The 21,490-nt window shown below is 37.1% G+C and overlaps 1 protein-coding gene across 7 annotated transcripts in view; it reads left to right on the top strand.

Moving 5' to 3' along the window:
• The window catches only part of LOC117962916 (SHC-transforming protein 3-like), a 45,922-nt gene that overhangs the window by 12,132 nt on the left and 12,300 nt on the right, over positions 1-21,490 (top strand). For 3 of the 7 annotated variants that reach the window (XM_058992080.1, XM_058992091.1, XM_058992070.1), the window contains 5 exons: positions 6,417-6,581; positions 11,984-12,054; positions 14,198-14,261; positions 16,224-16,343; positions 18,112-18,165. In XM_058992080.1, the coding sequence (XP_058848063.1) occupies positions 6,432-6,581; positions 11,984-12,054; positions 14,198-14,261; positions 16,224-16,343; positions 18,112-18,165 (459 nt within the window). In that variant the 5' untranslated portion in view covers positions 6,417-6,431. Of the gene's footprint in view, positions 1-5,715; positions 6,582-11,983; positions 12,055-14,197; positions 14,262-16,223; positions 16,344-18,111; positions 18,166-21,490 lie in introns of those variants that run through there. The other 4 variants (XM_058992098.1, XM_058992062.1, XM_058992055.1 and 1 more) reach the window with 4 other exon arrangements.

The following is a 21,490-nucleotide window of genomic DNA, read 5'->3' as shown; positions in this document are numbered from 1 at the left end:
CCTGTGATGACTGCCATATTGTGGTCATGTAACTTTGGTTTCCAGATAATAAAAGACCTAGTGCCAAATATGCAAACGCCCTGTGTGTGTTGCAAGGGGAGTTGTAGAGATTCTTTTTCCTTTTTTTCCTTTTTGCGAAAAAAAGTTGTGCTTTTGAGTGAGATTCAAAATAGTTGCTGTGTTGGAAAAAATGGGTTTGTGAGTTGTTCTCTCGCAAGTGCTTTTCCCTCAAATTTGGGGGAGGTATCATGAATAATCCCACAAGTTCACCACCACGAGCTAAAATTCAAAAGCTAATTTGCTCGCAAATCACTATGTTGCATGGAAATCTCTTAAGACTGGTTACACTTTCGCAGGGAGTATTTCAGGACAATCTCTGTTTCTAGTTAAAGAGTGAACATGGCTTTTAGACAGCTATATTTGCAAATGCTAACAGAGCAACAGAAAATGAGGAAATATCGCGCAGTCAGAATATACAGACAACGTATAACATTCCTTGACTTGTCTACTGAAGAAGTCCTTAGTCGATTTATACTTGGGTTAAACATAATAACCAATAAACATTTTGGTTTATTTCCAACTCATACATTTAATTTATCTGTGGTTTATTTTAAACAATACTAATTACCAGTGCTTAATTTGTAAAGAAACAGGTGCTGGGGCACAAGCAAGGACAATAATACCGTTCTTAAGAGGAGCACATTCAAAATCATAACACGTTTACTCGAGAGTATTGTACGTACTAGTGTTAGTCAGGTATTATACATATATATATATTAGTGCCGTGAAAAAGTATTTGCCCTCTGTCTGATTTTCTGCATTTTTGCATATTTTTGACACTGAATGTTATCAGGTCTTCAACCAAAACCTAATATTAGATAAAAGGGACCCTGAGTGAACAAATAACACAAAAATTTGATACATATTTCATTTATTTATTAAAGAAAGTTATGCAACACCCAATGCCCCTGGTGAAAAAGTAATCACCCCCTTAGACTCAATAACTGGTTACAGCTTTAGCAGCAATAACTGCAACCAAACGCTTCCTGTAGTTATTGATTAGTCTCTCACAGCGCTGTGGAGGAATTTTGGCCCACTCCTCCATGCAGAACTGCTTCAACTCAATGACATTTGTGGGTTTTCGAGCATGAACTGCTTGTTTCAGATCCTGCCACAACATCTCAATGGGGTTTAGGTCTGGACTTTGACTAGGCCATTCCAAAACTTTACATTTCTTGTTCTGCGCTTCAGCTTTAGCTCACGGACAGAGCTGCGCTTCAGCTTTAGCTCACGGACAGAGCTGCGCTTCAGCTTTAGCTCACGGACAGAGCTGCGCTTCAGCTTTAGCTCACGGACAGAGCTGCGCTTCAGCTTTAGCTCATGGACGGATGGCCTGACATTCTCCTGTAGAATTCTCTGATACAGAGTAGAATTCATAGTTCCTTCAATGATGGCAAGGCGTCCAGGTCCTGATGCAGCAAAGCATCCCCCAACCATGACACTACCACCACCATGCTTGACCGTTGGTATGAGGTTCTTACTGTGGAATGCAGTGTTTGGTTTTTGCCAGACATAACGGGGCCCATGTCAGCCAAAAAGTTCCACTTTTGACTCATCTGTCCATAGAACATTGTTCCAGAACTCTTGAGGATCATTCAGGTGCTTTTTGGCAAACTTGAGATGAGCATTCATGTTCTCCTTAGTGAGCAATGGTTTCCGCCTTGCTACTCTGCCATGAATCCCATTTTTGCCCAGTGTCTTTCTGATGGTGGAGTCATGAACATTGACCTTCGCCGAGGCGAGAGAGGCCTGCAGATCCCTGGATGTTGTTCTTTGTGACTTCCTGGTCGATTTTACGCCTTGCTCTTGGAGATATTTTGGCAGGACTGCCACTCCTGGGAAGATTCACTACTGTCCCAAACTTTCTTCATTTGGACAATATGGCTTTGCCTGTGGTTCGGTGGAGCCCCAGAGCATTAGAAATGGCTTTGTAACCCTTTCCAGACTGATAGGCATCAACAACTTTTTTCCGGAGGTCTTCAGGAATTTATTTTGTTCGTGACATGATGTGCCTCTAGAACATGTGTGCTGACAACTTCACTCTGATGGTAAGGGCCAAAGTTAGTCAGATTTATATTGGGCAGGGCTGGCCCAAATCAGGCCTGGTTGTTAACCAAAGTACTCAAACAGCTGACCCTAATTATCCCTATAATTGGGTTGAGTTAACTAGGGGGGGGGGGGGGCAATAACTTTTTCACACCTGAAGATTGCATGTTTGATTACCTAGCACACCAAACAAATGAAAGAAGCACCTAAGTTTGGTGTCATTTTTTCTCTGACTCCCTCTATATAGTACTACAACCCACAAAAAACAACTATGTATTTTGCCCATCCACTTTTTTTGCTCTGTGTATATGCACTATTATTCTATGTTTTGTTAAGGTTTGGCATTTAAACGGTTTAAAATGAAATAAAAAGTGGAAAGACATTCAGATGACTCCAGAAGGCCGACATTGATAAAAACAAAACAAAAAAAAAACCAAACACGCACCCTACACAAACATTGGTTTGACCCATGGTCCTCGCTGTAGTAATATCTAGCTATATCTAACATTTTCAGTGCTGTGAATGCAACAGAACCCACAGTTTGTGGAGATTGCAATATATAAATACATTTATAAATAAATAAATAAATACAATTTTGTTTAGGCTAGGTTTGTTTTTATTCTGCATTAATTAAATTCTATTCATTGAAAAAAGGAACCGGACCGTTATTGGTTTTATATATTTTTTTGAATAGGGGAAGTTAGCAGGCAATGTTCCTGTGTGGGGGTAGGGGTACAGGCAGGCATGAATGCGTTTAAGTTCAACACTAACCCTAAATAACATGTTGTTCCTGTTGTAAAGCAGTAGTATAATCGGAAGCAGTGGTATTTAAAAATAACAAGCCAGTTGTCACTAGTGAAGTAGGCTACAATATATGTTTTCATTAAAAACTTGTTGTTTTTTTAAATTAATGTTCAGCTTTCATATTGAAGCTTGTTGTGTACTACTCATTCAATCAAACTAATTTGCTTGTATCTTTCAAGACGTTTTTCAAATCAAGTAAGCTTATTTTATTTGTGTATAAAAAACGACAATAGAGTCGCAGTCCTTCTTTCGCAGCCAGCATCATCTTTATGGCATGTAATTGGTAAAGTAATGAAATGTCCCTGGCAGTGGACTGTCTCTGTTTAGCGCAAGCAAGAACTTGCAGAATGGATAAAACTGTGTTGAGAATGGTAAGAAAACGCATTTGAGAGCAAAACATTTAATTAAATTTTTAACTTTCATAGCTGCTGCGCCGCGATAATTGCAGTTTCTCTGCAGCTCTTTTAGATTTCACTTGTGATTTTACGCAAAACATTTGCAGCGCAAGCAGAGTTACGAGAAAGATGAGAAAATTCTCAAGACCTTTGAATATTTGCCCCCCTAGTGCTTTGAGATACAGTATTGGCTTCATACTTGGTACGTAAGATTCCCTAGGTAAAATTCAATCTTTTTCACATGAATACAAACCGTTCGATCAGGTTTGCCATGCCTTTACATTATGACAAAGTTTTTGTTTTATTTTATAAAATGCCATTTTGGGGGTTCTGGACATGCAATTAGGTTTGACATTAAGGTGTTAATTTAGATTTTTTTTTTTTTTCAAACTTTACCGGGTTAAGATTAGATTTTAGTGAAATATGTATTTGGTTCATTTAGAACAACATTCTGCTCTGCCTTTTGTACAGGGTTGGAAAATAATTTAGCAGGCAGCATGCAGTGGTTAAATATTTCAGTATTTCAGAAATTATGAATATCATTAACTAGGACAAATCTGCTGTAATTTTTCAGTATGTCAATTGACATTCAGAGCACTCAGGGAGCCAAACAAAGAATCTGTATATTCAATTTGCTATTCTTCATATGAATGAATCAGTGAAATTAGAGATGCATTGGTGAAATACATTGATCACATTAATGACACTAACCTGCTGCTTACTGCTGCTTCCAATGCTGAGGTTGTTAAAATGTAATATGTGGTGAAAAAGAAATTATCTTCGAGAAACACTCAAAATCTATATATTTTTATTTAATTTGGTAGAAAATGTATTCACCTGTATGAGAAATGGATTCTTCCACTACTCTGCTAGCCTTCCCTGAATGACTCATCCAGGTCCTTTCTTATTGGATAAAACCATTTGCACCCAAGGGATTGCCTTGCAGAGGCTGCAAGGCCCTGCTTCATTCACAGAAACATTGGTATGCGAGCCAGCCATTTCATTCACATAAAAAAACAATATTTTCATTCACATTTTAATGTTGTTCTCTCTGCTGCTTATATGTCATGTCTTACATCTTTTATTGTATGCTTATATATATATTTCTTCCTTTCTGCTATATAAGGTCTGATCGTGCTATTTGTAGTCAGGCAAGCTTTTGACAAGATAATATAAAATACTGCAGTGCGAAAGCTGAGGCAGGATTAGTGAGCTCTTATGAATGACTGTCGATCACCAGAGACCCTTTCCTCTGGAAATTTTCATTAATCGTTGGATCTAAATATAGACTGTATAATGTCTTATAAAATTATAATTTGTTTTCTATTTTAAGCATGTGTGTTCATTGGGCTTTTTTTGTGTTTGTGTGTTGTTGTTTTTTTGTTCAGCAGGATAATTAAATGCTGGAGTTTTTTTTAAACACATGAATTAAAGAAATGAGCTTCTGTTTTTTGTTTTGTTACTGAAAATGGCTGTAAATATTGACTTTGGAATATAACGGGAAGCATTTACATGAAACATACAGTATTACTGGTAATTTAAAATAAATGAAGAGAAACTAGATCAGTGGCTATTTAATCTAAATGACTCCTAATAACATCAGTAGGCATTCATTTAGATTCACTGAGCTCAAATTATGACTCCTAAAATACATTTACAGTATTAACAAGTGTAAATTATTCTGCCAATGGGAAGTCGTCATGAAATAAAAATAACCCAATAAATGTTTTTATTTGCAGCTCAGCAATGTGTTCAATGTTCCCTTTACCTTGCAGAAAAACAGTAAGCCAGCTTATTGAGCATGTGTGTGTGTTTGTTTTTTTTTTTTTTTTAAATATAGTTATTCAAAATGTATAAAATTAACAATAGATATGGTTCAGTTTTTGTAGGAGCATATTTCACTATTACTTGGCCATGCAATCTAACACATTGTTAAAAAAAATATAGATTTTTTTGTATAAAATGATACAGTAAAAGATTACTGTTTTATATAGATTATACTGTTTTAGATATATTTTTTCCAGCCTCTGGTTTATCATGTCATTTAATCCTTCAGGGCATATGCAGGGATTTAAGCATCTATATCACAGCTGTGTGGTGCAGTGCAAAAGATGTTCACAGGCAGCTGGATCTGCAAGACAGAATTGCACTGTAATGTAAAAGCAAGCAAATGGAATAATTCTGATGAAAAATAATTTGCTGATGATTAGAGCTTTTTTACTTTCTGTGAAAAAAAAGCATTCGTGCAGTAAAAAGGAAATATCAGTCCTGGAAGATTGGAAAGGAAAATTTGAGAATTGATTGGTTCTAGTGTGCTGTAAGTGGGTGGATTTTTTTTTTTTTGCTACAGGAAGTGATTTGCAGTGTTCAGTGAGCCTTTTGTTGAAAAGGGTCTTCTCAGTTGTGTGACTCATGCTTTAGCTGTGAGCGGCTTGGCAGCTCTAGCAGGACCAGAGATCTCTGTCACAGAATACTGTTCTACATTTCCGTCTGGACACCAGCCGTGGAAGCATCCTTGCTGTTTTTTTACATTTCTTTTTCTCCCTTTCTCTTTTTTTTGTGGATTCTCTTTTTCCTTTTCTTTTGTGTCGCCTCTTTGAATTTCATCCGTGGTTCTACAAAAAGTCACCTCCCAGTGCTTGCTGCTGATGTGAGGCATCTGCTATGTTAGAGCAGCCACTCTGTAGGTTGGCATCGGATCTGCCAGTACATATGCAGGAAACCTGATAGAAGGGCATGCTTCACCGTACCAAATACAACCGCTTCAGGAATGAGTCAGTGACATCCGTTGATGAGCTTCTCCACAGTCTTTCCATGAAGACTAAGGTCTCAGCTGCCCCCGAGACCTCCGCTGCACCCCCCTACCCGACCTCGGCTGAGGTTCTACATGCCGACCAGGAGGATGCACCCACCACCCTCTGCACCCTCATCCACAAAGTGTCCCACTTGAAATTCTCCGGCACAGGCAGCCTTTCGGGCATCAAAAACCTCTCCTCTGCAGTGAAAGACCTTGCTGTCTCCAAGCTGCAAGGCAGCTCAAGTACTCCGAGCACAACAGCAGGTGCTGTAGACAACACATGTAACCCTGCCTCTACCCCTCTGTGTTCACAGCAGGACCTGAGCAAAATGAGCACGGGGAAAAAGACCAAGTTAGAGGAAATGCACCTGGGAGGCGAAGATTGGAATCAGAGTGGCAGTGTTGTCAATAAACCCTCCAGAGGATGGCTGCACTCGAATGAGAAGATCCTAGGACCTGGCGTGACGTACATTGTAAAGGTTGGTCTGTTTCTGTTCTGTTCTGTTCTGTTCCATTCTCTCTTTTCCCCCCCAATGAAAATGGTTTCATTATTATAAAAATCAAAAGGGGACTAAGGCTGCATGCCCTTTGTTGTTAGAAAATGGCATTTAAATAATTTAGGAAGCTGAGGGGGTCAACAATAGAACATGGGTTCAGTCTAGTCTGCCTGTTTTGGGGAAAATAAATACTTAACCCTTTAATTTCTGTTCATCATTCATTCTGCTTCTTGCATTCAGGAATATTTTACACACACACACACACACACATATATATTTATATATATATATATATATATATATATATTTAAAAAAAAAATATATATATATTAAAAAAAAAAATTAATTAATATAATATATAATTTTTTTTTTTTTTACTTTTTTTTTTTACATTTCCCATGTATATTGTTCCATGGAAATATGACCATGGACAGCAGATACCTATGTACTGCAGATGTATATGGTATCAATATTTCCTTTCACTAGCTGGGGGCCCCCTTTTTCACACAGAAGAGGCAATAGAAAAAAAGAAAAATATACAACATTTTCTTTGCTCCATTAATCGTTTTGTAAGAACTCTGAATATTTTGCTTGATATTTATAATACATCTTTATGCATAGATAGATTTAAGCTGTATATAATGTTATTTATCTGACTACCTTCCTATTTCTAAGAAAATGCAGAGAGAAAGATCCCAGATGTGGCGGGTCTGTATTTTCACTGAAGTTGAAATTTTTCAAGACAATATACAGTACACTTTAATATCTATCACGCCTATGAAAACACAATGTTATTAAATATATAAACAAAGAATAACTTATTGTGAGCTTAGAATTACAAAATGTGAAGAACTGTATCTTAAGAATTTTAAAAAGTCTGTTGCTGTGCTACTGTATTAAGCACCATGTAGCCATTCGCTTTCCTGTTTCAGTAATATACAGCGTTTTGTTATCATGTTGTCTGTTTAAAAATAGCTCTTATTTTTAAAGGGGACATTTATTTTGTGACTGAATTGGACATTTCATATAAACATAATGAAGAAATAGTATCTTGGCTTAAACGGTGAATCGCAACATTTTTCAGCTCCAGGACAATGTGAAATAAATGATCAATGGTAGCGGACATCCTAATTCACATGCTTTGTTTATCTGAATAATACAAATGTAAGTGAGTCTGCAGTATTGCTTAATAGCCTACAGTGTGTAAAATGCTTACATTTGCACATTTATTTTCTTTCAATTACATTTCCAACACACAAAAGCAAACCACTCATTTTTAAATGTAAATTACAAATGCTCAGATAAAGCTAGGTTCTCATCCTGTCAGAGCTCGTCTTCCTTAACAACCTACATTTTCAATGGCAACCCTTACATAAAGAAAGGCAGTGCCTCGAGTATAGTTCCCACACCATTAAACACAGTTACTGTAGCGCCAGAGCTACAGTGCATTTGAAGCATCCAGTCAATACATTGAATATGTACTATATTGCAGAAAAGCATTTCTGAGATACCTTGCAGCTGTATGTTGAGTTCAATGCGTGATTCGCTTCCAGCGTTTTTAATTAGTGCCATGTGCCTTGCCATATACTCCGTGCACCATTAGTTAAATGAGACAAATGGTAATTGACAGTCACTACAGCCATTTGTCATGAGCATTGTACAATTGTGTGTATGTGAAGCTGAGTTTGTACAATCAACGCTAGATTATTATTTTTTTATTTGCACATAGTTTAGTACATTATCTGTTGTATCTTGTTAACTATGCTGTTTTTTTTTTATTACGGTACCAATATGCATTTATTTGGTTTTAATATAAATATTTTGTGTAAGTGATGAAAAAGGCATTCCAGACCATGTACTTTTTTTTTATTCCTCACTTCAACAAATAGTGCTTTTCTATTTAATGTACTGTAGTCACACTGCGGCTGTTGTGAAACACTGTAATAACTACATGCCATCTTGGGCACAGCAGCATCACAAACTGATGGCCGATTTAGGATTTTATTTTTTTCTGCTAGTTTTTATTTTACTGTAAAGAATTGGAACTATGTTTGAGCTATGTCATACAGGATACATTCGTCTGTATAATGTTTTTCAAATCAAAAGCATAATACATCCTTATTTTATTTTAACATGTGTAATGTATCCTGTATGTTAAACATTTTAGATCAACAGTAGATTATATATGCATCTTAAAATTACATGTATTTATGTGTGCTCATTTTGTTACAGTACATGCCGCTTAAAATATTAATTAGATGAATCATGGTGATCTAATATAAAATCGGGTTGATAAAATAACACTTGTCTTTTCACAGGAGCTAAGAACACTACCAGAAATATATGTTGTTCTGTTATTTATTTTAATAACCGCCATTTTCATTAGCACAACCGAGTAATTCTGCAAACAAAGCGAAGGCGTAACAATATAAGTGATTTATTTGAAAAATAATTTGTGTAACCTATACTGTAGTTCATTTACCTTGTCAATAACCTTAATGTAGGAATTTAGCACCTGTTCAGTCAGCATTGTTCTGTGTTTCTGAGCACTGACGCTAAATTTCAGTGAAACTGGGGTAAGGCAAATGATTAAAAAAATTAACATTACATATAACGAGAAAACATAGGCTACATCTATATTGTCTTAATACTACATTTATTATCTGCTTAATTTCCTATTAACTGTGTTATGTATGATTGTTGAGAGATTCATAGGAATATCTGCTATTGCTGTCTGTTGGATCAAATAATATTTGACAAACAGTATTTGTTTTTCTCTGTCACAATTTCCTTTGGTGTTCCTCAGGGTTTTATACAAGACCCTTTTGTCGGTTACATGTTACTCTTGGGTTAAATTATTTGCCTTCATAAAGAGGGTTTCCAGGTCAGTGCTGGAGACTCCCAATGCTATAGGCTTGTTCTGATAAGTATGCTTTTTTGGTTCTTGGCACCGCTTAATAAATATCCCTCCTTTTAACACGGCTCTTGGAAGACATGAGATCAGCTAAATAGCTGGTCTGAAATTTGGGTATTATTATTATTATTATTATTATTATTATTATTATTATTATTATTATTATTATTTATATCGAGATATTATTTCTAAGGCCCGGTTCACAGTATTACCAAGGTTTATTTTATTGTATTTTGCTTGTCTTGAAATTGTCTTTCTATGTGTGATCCATGCCGTTGCCATTATTGCATTACTGGTTCTACTACAAATGTGTTAGTCAGCCCATCTTCAGTACATTGAAAATCAAGCTGCTCGAGTTTTAACTAAAACAAAGCATGCAGTCAGATTTGCTCAGTTCTACCTGTGTTACGTTGGCTGCCAGGGAGTTTCAGGAAAACTATGTTTTTCACTGACGTAATTGTGTTTTGCTTTTTTTGTTTTTTGGCTTGCATGCCAAACCACTCTTTATGATAATATTATGAAGCAGGTGGAGTTAGCAGTTGAAAGTTCACTGAAACGTGTGATTTCTCTTTTTTTTGTGTACTTCAGCACAAAATCTTGAGCTGCTTGTGCTGCACTAAAATAAAATAAATAGCATCACACATTTTTAACTCTGTGCATTTGATTTTTATGAAAAAAAGGATTTTTTTTTTTTTTTTTTTAAGTGTGAGAATAAAAGCACAGGTAGTTTTTTTGGCAAGCTGAGTAGGCTAGCAGGTATTATAATGCTTAATGAAAGGAAAGCATGAAAAGCAGACCTTAGACCCAGAAGTCTTAAAGTTATTATAAAAGTGTACCACAGTAAAAGTGTAATAAAGCATAGCTTAGCATTGTAAAGCCCAGAATAACCACTGATAATGAAATTATCAGTGGTTATTTTACATACAGTGTTCACAATTTGTATAAAACATTGATGTTGTCTCTAATATACGTTGCATAAAAATTTAATAACGATTCTCCATGTGCACAAGTTGCATGCACAGCGAACATACTGTAATTATGTAAAGTAATTACTTCACTACATATAGTACAGCTTCACAATGGTGGGAGAAAGAAACAGGTTACAGATTAATACCAAACCACTACTCTAAAACAACCCCTCCAAAAAAGTATTTAACTTCTATTAAAAATGAAGTTCTCATACTGTACAGAGCATGTACTACTGCATAAACAGTAGCATTCCTCAGACCCTCGCACAGTATAAACAGTGCAAGTAACATGGAAGGAAAAAATAACCGCATACATGTTATTGAAAGAACAATTGATTTTTTTGTTCTGGTTACTGAAAAATACTGCACTCATCTGTGAAGGATAAAGGTAGTTGTATGTGTTATGCCTTTTATCCATTTAGCTTTCACAGCTTTAACAATAACACAGCACAAAGCAACCTGTTTTTTTTTAAAAGGTGGATATATTTAAACTTATATGATATTTTTGATTCTCCTGAATTACTGTTTTTAGTTATACATACGTTTATTATTATTATTATTATTATTATTATTATTATTATTATTATTATTATTATTATTATTATTATTATTATTATTATTATTATATTGTATTATTATTATTATGTTGTCACTGCAGTGTTGATTTTTGGTTTTTAAATGTACTCACGTCTATCAGTCTGCTTTGCATTTTATATTTGAACTTTGTCATACACTTTACATAAAGATACAAAAATGTGATGCTTTTTTGTTATCTGAAATGTAGGTAAAATTATGAATGGCCCTTTTGCACCGACATCTTCCTCTTGTCATGTCAGTGTTGAATTTTCTCTGTTGCCATTTCTAGTCACTGCTTAGTCACATTCACTGAGGCATTTCTCTGGCTATGTAAACTATTAAATCCCCTCCCTCAAGACAACATACTATAATATCTACAGTAGGTAAAGTTGAAAATAAATAAAGCTTAAAATGATTCAGGTTTGTTAAAGCAATCAAGTTCATCAAACATGTGTGTTTTGGACTTGGATAAACAACAGGTTAGCCAGCAAAGCTTTAAGAGCCCACACAATTTCAGAACACTGGTATTTTAGTTTTGCAAAACCAAACTCAACATGACTCAATTTCCACATTTCACTTAATCCTCCTGGTCAGTAAGGGCCTAACGATAAAATATACATGGAGGCACGTGCCCTCCGTTTATGGTATCAGTTTGTATTTCGTAAAAACCCTCTTCCCAACTAATAGGGGATTACATGGGTTTTTTTTTTTGCATGTTACATTCACGGTTAACCTTAAATGCTTAAAGCACTGTAGCTGAAATTCATTCATTTGTGTATATAATGTAAACAAAATGGCATACCAACAGTATTCAGACATTTGCTTTGTTTATTATAACTGAATTGTCAATTGTAAGTATATTTTAGGTAATTACGTAAAAAGGTATTGTAAAATGCAGCAGGATTAACATATTGCTTTTCTTGCAGTATTTGGGATGTATAGAAGTTTTACGCTCAATGAGATCGCTAGACTTTAACACAAGAACACAAATTACAAGGTAAGACCCAATTTAAATGATACCTTTTGATCATCATCATCTCAGAGTATGTATTATAATGCAGTGTAACCCTATTTTTGTAATTCATAAAATGTTCATAAGAAGGCAAACAAATCTGTTTTCATTTAAATATCACTGAAAGAGTAATTTCTCCTTAAAGTGGTTCTAGCTAAGGAAATAATAAATCTCCTGTGCACTTCTCCAGTTTCATTTCAGTCATTGTGTAGTTAAGTTTGCAGTTGCATTAGCAATGGAGTTATCTTGTAAATAAAAAATAAATATGGGTGAACTTGGTTGTATTTGAAGCTTAGCGTGGTTGCTGAAAAGCTCATGCTCACACTTATTCATGGCACATGAAAGTACTGTGTCTAGCTGTAACATGCCAGTATGCCTGCTTTGCTATTCTGTGCTGGTGGAACAATTGAAGTCTAATAAGCTTCCTTAACAGTCTTCCAAGGTTGTTAAGAGCAGAAGTTCACAATGAACAGTAGAAAAGTAAACATAACACTAAAGCAAAAGCAAAATAATGTTTAAAAGGTTAGCAAGTACACCTTTAACCTGGGTTATACATGATAGTAACTAACTGAAATTTTGGATTACATGTTTATGAGTGATTTTACTGTTTTAGAGAAAACACTTATGGCTAGATGTACTAAAGTGTTGCGCCTGTCGCGATAGTCGCAAACCAGTTCCAAACGAATCGGAAGTCTATGGTGAAATGTACTAAACATGTGCAATGCTGTTAGTGACTTTTTAGGGAATGCTTTGCGGCAACAGTTTTTCTTTGCGGTTCATCCTTGGATGAATATGTAATTATGGGCATTGTGCATATATTAGTAAAAATAGGGTGGAGGAGTGCAAAACAGTCACAGCTGTTGCTGGCATTTCCCAGTACACTTTCTTGTGCATTTTTGAGGCGAACACCCCAAGTACCTAATTTTCACTAAAGGCAGGGTGTACTTTACTTGCAAGCCTTGAAAACAAATTTCTATGACATTTCTTGTTTTCCCAGCGTGCTGGGAGCAGTGGACTGCACACATGAGCTGCAACCTGCTCCGGCTCCAGCTCATTCTGAGCATCTGTATAGGGCCATGATCTGTTTTGTGTTAATTGTCTAGGCTACTAAGTAGGCCAAGTTAATAATAATAATAATAATAATAATAATAAAACCCAGCTAAAATCATTTAATTTCAATTAAATATAATCTTTTATTTGCATTGTGCACCAATGTGTACAATGCAGCAGCATGGTTTATTTTGTGTTTCCAGTAGCCTACAGGCTAAAGTAAAAAGGAAGTGCGCTAGGTATTCATTTAATTTTACTACTGTACTGTATAGGCCTACTGTACAGATGTACTGTATATTTTTACATAATGTAATGTATAGCCTACCCAAAACACATTTGTGTTATTTCAAAATTTTAAAATGTATTTAAAATGCATTGAGCACTATAAATGTATGTGTGTCAGACAAACATGTCTGGTTTAGCGAGGGGCTATTGTATGATGCCCCACCAGGTAAAATGAAGATGGAACAGAATGCGTTGTACAGATGAAGTTTACATGTAACTAAAATAATGTGATTTTGATTCTTGCACCCTTGTGTGTATAGACGTTATCCTTCAGGCACCCTCTGCTGCTGCAAACCACAACTCATCTTCCACTATTTATTTGAACAATGTTGCAATGCTAGTGATCGCGCAGCAAAGAAGACGCACCAAATATTTAATATTTAAATTAGTATATTGCAGCTCTTTTCTTTATTAATGAACAGAACAACAAACAAACAAACAAACAAACAGGGCACAAGGGCCAAAATAAAGAGTTAATTATAAAACCAACAAGGATACAATATAAACACTTACAGAAGTCAGGCTGGGCGCCTCCTTCACTGACTTCTCTTCTCTTAACACCACATCCAGCAAGGGGTTTCTCTCTCTTTGTATACATGTGGCCATTCCCAATTAGCACAATTACCTAATTGGAGAATGGCCACATTCCACCTGTGATTATTGGCAGGGATGGATGTAACACCTTAATGGTTAATTCCCTGTGCCAGCATTTTTACTGTATTTCACTAATCTGTCAAGAAAATAATTAGTATAAAAAGGTATATTATGAATTCTGATTTTACATGTTTTCCAGTGAAGCTATTAGTCGGGTCTGTGAAGCTGTCCCAGGTGCCAAAGGAGCATTTCGTAAAAAAAAGGTATGCTGCTTTTCTTTTGACACTAATCTAATCTAAAATATAATTTACAGTAAATGTACTTGATGTACTGCATTTTGCCAGTATTTTTGTGTAAATGGTAATATAGTGGGATAGAAGTTATTTGCCTTATTATAACAGTGCTTTTTGTTGAACAGCAGTCACATTTGTGGTATGCTGCAGTACTGTATGTAGTTTAACAGAATAAACATACAGTGGCTCTCAAAAGTATTCACCCCCTTTGGATTTTTCCACATTTTATTGTGTTACAACATGGAATCAAAATGGATTTAATTAGGAGTTTTTGCCACTGATCAACACAAAAAAGTCCATAATGTCAAAGTGAAAAATAAAATCTACAAATTGTTCTAAATTAATTACAAATATAAAACAGAAAATAATTGATTTGCATAAGTATTCACCCCCTTTGCTATGACACACCTAAATAAGCTCTGGTGCAACCAATTGTCTTTAGAAGTCACATAATTAGTTGAATGGAGTCTACCTGTGTGCAATTAAGGTGTTTCACATGATTTCAGGTTAAATACACCTGTCTCTGGGAGGACCCATAGTTGGTTAGTACATTTCCTAACAAAAACTACATCATAAAGACGAAGGAACATTCAAAGCAAATCCGGAATAAGGTTCTTCAAAAGCACCAATCAGGGGTAGGATATAAGAACATTTCCAAGGCATTGACTATCCCCCGGAGCACAGTAAAGTCCATTATTAAGAAATGGAGAGAATATGGCACAACTGTGAATCTGTCTAGAACAGGCCGTCCTCAAAAACCGGACGAGAAGGGCACTAGTCAGGGAGGCCACCAAGAGGCCTATGGCAACTCTAAAGGAGTTACAGTCTTCCACGGCTGAGCTGGGAGACACTGCATACGGCAACAATAGCCCGGGTGCTTCACAAAACGGGCCTTTATGGGAGAGTGGCAAAAAGAAAGCCATTGTTGAAAAAAACTCACAACAAATCTCGGCTTGAGTTTGCCAGAAGGCATGTGGGAGACTCAGACCAAGTGGAAGAAGATTCTATGGTCTGATGAGACCAAAATAGAGCTTTATGGCCTCAATGCTAAGCGCTATGTTTGGCGCAAGCCTAACACCGCACATCATCCTGAGAACACCATCCCTACCGTGAAGCATGGTGGTGGCAGCATCATGCTATGGGGATGCTTCTCTGCGTCAAGGCCTGGAAAGCTCGTGAAGATAGAGGGCAAAATGGATGCAGCAAAGTACAGAGAAATCCTGGAGGAAAACCTGCTGAAGTCTGCAAGAGACCTGGGATTTGGGAAAAGATTCATCTTCCAGCAGGACAATGACCCCAAACACACAGCCAAAGCCACACTGTAGTGGCTTAAAAACAAAAAGGTCAATGTCCTGGAGTGGCCCAGTCAAAGCCCGGGCCTCAATCCAATTGAGAATATGTGGAAAGAGTTGAAAATTGCTGTTCACCAAAGGTTGACGGAGCTTGAGCAATTTTGCAAAGAAGAATGGGCAAAAATTGCAGTGTCCAGATGTGCAAAGCTGGTGAATACTTATGCAATCAATTATTTTCTGTTTTGTATTTGTAATTAATTTAGAACAATTTGTAGATTTTATTTTTCAATTTGACATTATGGACTTTTTTTGTGTTGATCAGTGGCAAAAACTCCTAATTAAATCCATTTTGATTCCATGTTGTAACACAATAAAATGTGGAAAAGTCCAAGGGGGGTGAATACTTTTGAAAGCCACTGTACATGCGTTGTCCCTCAACTATTGTCATGGAAGTCGTCACATTTTTTACGTTCAATACTAAACTTTAACCACTTGAACTGAGCAACGAATTAGAAGATTTGAAACAATAAAAAACAAGAGGATGCAGTAGTTTTAGTTGTCTGTAAAAAAAATGCAAGATGTTGCTGTGCTATATTAACTTTAAACATGACGCTTTTAAATATTACATTTTACACTATAGCCACCAAGTAAAGCTCTGTCAAGCATTCTGGGAAAGAGCAACCTTCAGTTTGCAGGGATGAGCATCACTCTGAACATCTCCACCAGTAGCCTGAACTTGATGACGCCAGACTCTAAACAGGTGGGATTCACTTGCTCTATTTTCTGTAAGGATTTATTTTGTCATTGTTTTAAAACCCAAATTCAATATTTAGACATGCTTAACCACTTAAGAAATTAGCAAGTTATCTCAATAAATTTATGAAAACTGGTTTATGTGAACAAAAAACATGTCTGCCCCTTCTGTTGTTCTCTTTCCAGTGAGCCACGAACAAAATTGTAGTCATAGCAATCAAAATAGATCTCAGTCCTTGAATAGTGTGTGCAGCAGGGTGCTGCCTATCCGTATCTGTACATAGATCTAACAACATTATTTTATTTTTCCTAATACACTGTATATTCAAAGGTTTCACATTTCCCTATATAAAAATATGCACACTTAATTGGAAAGGTGTATTTGATTATTTTTATATATATATATATATATATATATATATATATATATATATATATATATATATATATATATATATATATATATATATATATATATATATATATATATATAATTTTTTTTTTTTTTAATTAACAGATATTTATTTATCGCTCCTTGCAGATATTTCATTACTGCACTTCCGCCCCATGAGTCATAGGAAAAGCAGTGACTGATTTCTAAGAAGAGAGGCTAAAGTGTTGAGCTTCTGGGGGGTTGTATTCTTGTAAACCTCACAGAACTAACTCTTGCTTTTCCAATGACTTGCTTGTGAATTAGTCATTTAGTAGACGCTTTTATCCAAAATGACTTGCACAGACTGGGGGTGAACAATTTTACAATAGTACCTCGGTTTTACGTCTCATCTGAAGTACGGTTTTAAATCTTATCCGAATGTTTTCAATGTCTCCTTTTTCCTCTTTCATATTACCTTCTGAAGTAGAGCATGCAGCTACGAGATATCTGCAATGAGCAAAAATGTTATGCATTAATAGCTTTGGAACAAATGTCAAAAATCAAACATGCTTTTTACTATAATATTAGCATCATTTATACAGGACAAACATTTTATTTACATGATGGTTATACATAACTGTACTGGTCTACTGAAATTATTTTAACAGATTTATGTCCTTTTAATAAGATTTGATTGCTGTTGAAAAAAACGTATTTGTATTTAAGTGACACAATACAAATGTTAATTTCACATGTGATGTCCGCAAATAACAAATTCAACCCCTATTGGGATCTTGTGAGTCATTTAGCATCCCTGATTCATGTAAATGTCTACACTACTCAATTAGTGTACATGGAGAACCCTCTATATATTTTGTGCTTGAATAATCACCAAAGATTAATTGTTCAAATAAAAAAAACTAAATAAAACCTAAAGAGACTTTGAATAACATACAAACACGCTTTCATTGATTTGACGTGGAAATCTAATTATTTATGTAACTTTATATAGTGTGCCATGGGCCCACACAGATCTCACATTCTGCAGTTCCTGCATGTTGGCACCTACATTTCCTAAAGGAGGATTATTTCAAAACATATCGAACTTGGGGCATCCTAAGTGCCTTGCACTCTGGGGTATCTAGAATTCACTGCATGGAATTGTTCTGTATACTTTAGCTTTGTTCAGCGACAATAGGTGTAAGTTTAGGGCACTGTGGATTTCTACGGGTTAAGGGTAAGGGTTGTAAAAATACAACAGTTTAATACAGAGCTGTACAACAGTTTAATACATAGTTTAATGTTGGATGATTGACATGCCTGGGTGTGTTTTCTATAGGCTCTTTACTGCAAAGTAATACTTGTGATTGATGCTTCATGTTTATGGTTTTGATCCAAACAGATTATAGCAAATCACCATATGCAGTCCATTTCCTTCGCATCTGGTGGTGATCCGGTAAGACATTACCTTAAACTGTATGTTTGTCTTGAGTATGAATGGAGGCAGCCCAGGTCTATAGATGTATATCTTATCCAGTTAAAAACAACAGCTCCTCTCTCTTGTTCAGTGAGCTACAATTGACTGTGATAAAACTCCTTCGCTTTTGAGCTGATGACAGACAGCCACAAATTCTGAAATGGGATTTGGCCTGGTGTCCTGGTAGCCTTTTTCATTTCATAAATTCTACATCTTCTACATCTGACAATTGTCAGTTCATACACATTTTGATTGATAGATAGATGGTGATTGATGTACAGTGCCTTGCATGAGTATTCACCCCCCTTGGACTTTTCCACATTTTGTAGTGTTACAACCTGGAATTAAAATGGATTTAATTAGGATTTTTTGTCACTGATCTACACAAAATAGTCCATAATGTCGAAGTGGGGAAAAAATTCTACATATTTTTCAAAATTATTTACAAATAAAAAACTGAAAAGTCTTGATTTGCATAAGTACTCACCCCTTTTGCTGTGACATCCCTAAATAAGCTCTGGTGCAACCAATTGCCTTCAGAAGTCACATAATTAGTTGAATGGAGTCCACCTGTGTGCAATTAAGGTGTCACATGATCTCAGATTAAATGTTTCTGGAAGGCCCCAGAGTTTGTTAGAGAGCATATCTAAACAAACAGCATCATGAAGACCAAGGAGCTATCAAAACAAGTCCGGGATAAAGTTCTGGAGAAGCACCAATCAGGGTTGGGTTATAAAAAAATATCCCAAACTTTCAACATCCCCCGGAGCACAGTTAAATCCATTATTAAAAAATGGAAAGAATATGGCACAACCACGACTCTGCCTAGAGAAGGCCGTCCACCAAAACTCAGTGACCAGGTAAGGAGGGCATTAGTCAGAGAAGCAACCAAGAGGCCAATGGTATCTCTGAAGGAGCTGGAGAGATCCACAGCTGAGATGGGAGAAACCGTCCATGGGACAACTATAACCCGGACGCTCCACAAAGCTGGGCTTTATGGAAGAGTGGCGAGAAGAAAGCCATTGCTGAAAAAAACCCATATCAAATCCTGTTTGGATTTTGCCAAAAGACATGTGGGAGACACAGCAAACGTGGAAAAAGGTTCTCTGGTCTGATGAGAGCAAAATTGAACTTTTTGGCCTTAGCACAAAAAGCTATGTGTGGCGCAAAGCCAACACTGCTCATCACCCTGAAAACACCATCCCCACGGTGAAGCATGGTGGTGGCAGCATCATGTTATGGGGATGCTTTTCATCGTCAGGGACTGGGAAACTGGTCAGGATTGAGGGCAAGATGGATGGAGCCAAATACAGGGAAATTCTAGAGGAAAACCTGTTTCAGTCTGCAAGAGACCTGGGATTGGGGCGGAGGTTCACCTTCCAGCAGGACAATGACCCTAAACACACAGCCAAAGCTACACTGGAGTGGTTTAAAAACAAGAACCTGAATGTCTTAGAATGTCCCAGTCAAAGCCCAGACCTCAATCCGATTGAGAATCTGTGGCAAGACTTGAAAATTGGCGTCCACCAACGGTCCCCATCCAACTTGACAGAGCTTGAGCAATTTATACATATATACCTATGCTACTTTGTGTTGTAGATTGCATACTTTTCTATCTACACTTACTAATGGGCCATTCCGTGACAAATCACCCAACCAGTTACAACCTACCATCTCTGATTTACACCATATGGGTATTTACTTAACATATGGGTATTTACTTGCTAAAGACCCAAATCCTGAATATGATATGCCAAAGCTGCTGTCTGAGCCAGTGACGCAGTCATGGCCTGCCCTCGAGGGCACAACAAGACTGCGCTCACAAATCTCATCGCCATTTTTCCATTCAAGACTGACCTGATCGGAGAGCCTTGTTCAGATAAGTACATTGTTGCTTCTGTCTGTATATATTTTGCATTTGTTGTGTTTTTACACAAATTATATGTGATATTTAAACTAATCATTGTAATAGTTTTACTAATTACGTGTATTGTGTGCACTACAGCCAGTTGCTTGTTACGTCCCGCTGCAGCCTTGTGCCCCGCGTGAAGCCAGCGGCTCGAGTCACTCCTTCCCAGGGATCCAGCAACATAAGTCGACAGACTTTGTGCTCTCCTCCCAGGCTGCATAGCTCCAGCTGGAGCTTATTTTAATTCTCGTTTTTGCTTTTTAGCACCATACAAGACATTTTATATTATTTATGTAATTATTTAATTACTGATTTTTGTTGAGAAAGTATTTTCTTTTTGTGTGTTTTTTCTGTTCTTTTACAGATTCTACACACAGGCCAGTACCATACCCGTACCAATTCGGTGCTTAAGTCACTGACCCGGGACTGTACTGTACCGACCCATTGCTAAAGTCACAGAACCGACCCGGGATCGATCCGGTGCTACAGTCAACGAACCGGTGCCTACACTGTCCAAAAGCCACTGAACCAGGCTGGTGTCAACCAGGTTCAGAACCAGTACCGCACTGATCCTGAACCAGTACCGACCCAGTGTTAAATACACCAAACCGGTAACGAACCAACCTGGTACCTTGCAGGTACCGATCTGGTTCTAACCCGCAACCGAGGTGCTCAAGTCACTGGTCAGGTACCAAACCGGTCCCACTCGTGTCTTGACCTGCCTGATCGGTATCTATAAGCAGTTTGAGGCAACAACTGTACAACAGTATATGTACACTGCATTGCTTGCTTCTTGCATCATACCCGGGTTCTATCCCTGTGAGACATGCAAAGCCTATTGAGGATAAGCACGGCATGTGCTCTTCCAGAGCATGCCAAGGAGGTATTGGCTAATTACAGCTTCTGCGAGTTTTGTGCCCCTATTTCCAAGTGCACGCTTGAGAAGTGGCTATCCCGCAGCTCTACAGAGCACTCTGCATCCCTTACTCCTGCTCAGCGCTCTTCCCTATCGCCCTCTCGTAGAGAGGTGTCTGCGTACTGCTTAACTAGAACCTGCTCCGTGTGTCAATGTCAGTGGTCAGTTTGAACTCGCGGTGGATGAGATGCTGCAGCAGCACTCGCACTGCACGTGGGAATCCACTAAGGAGCTGGCTCGCCTGCTTCTCAAGCGACCGCCTCCAGTACGTAAACCAGCGGCAAACTTGCGCCCCAGGCCCCAACAGCCTCAAAGACCAGCAATGTTCAGAACCGGCCCGCAACTGCTCGACTTGGAGTGCAAAACCTTGATTAACATCATTACTATGATAGCAGAGCTATTAACATCTCCATGTCACATAAAAGTAATTGTTCATCTGGAATAAAAGGTGCTGACTTTTTTCCCCACTATGATGTTTT

Source organism: Acipenser ruthenus, chromosome 2 (assembly GCF_902713425.1).
Source record: "Acipenser ruthenus chromosome 2, fAciRut3.2 maternal haplotype, whole genome shotgun sequence".
In the NCBI taxonomy this organism is placed as follows: Eukaryota; Metazoa; Chordata; class Actinopteri; order Acipenseriformes; family Acipenseridae; genus Acipenser; species Acipenser ruthenus.
Note: the sequence above shows the minus strand (reverse complement) of the source record. Positions and strands in the feature narration are given on the sequence as shown.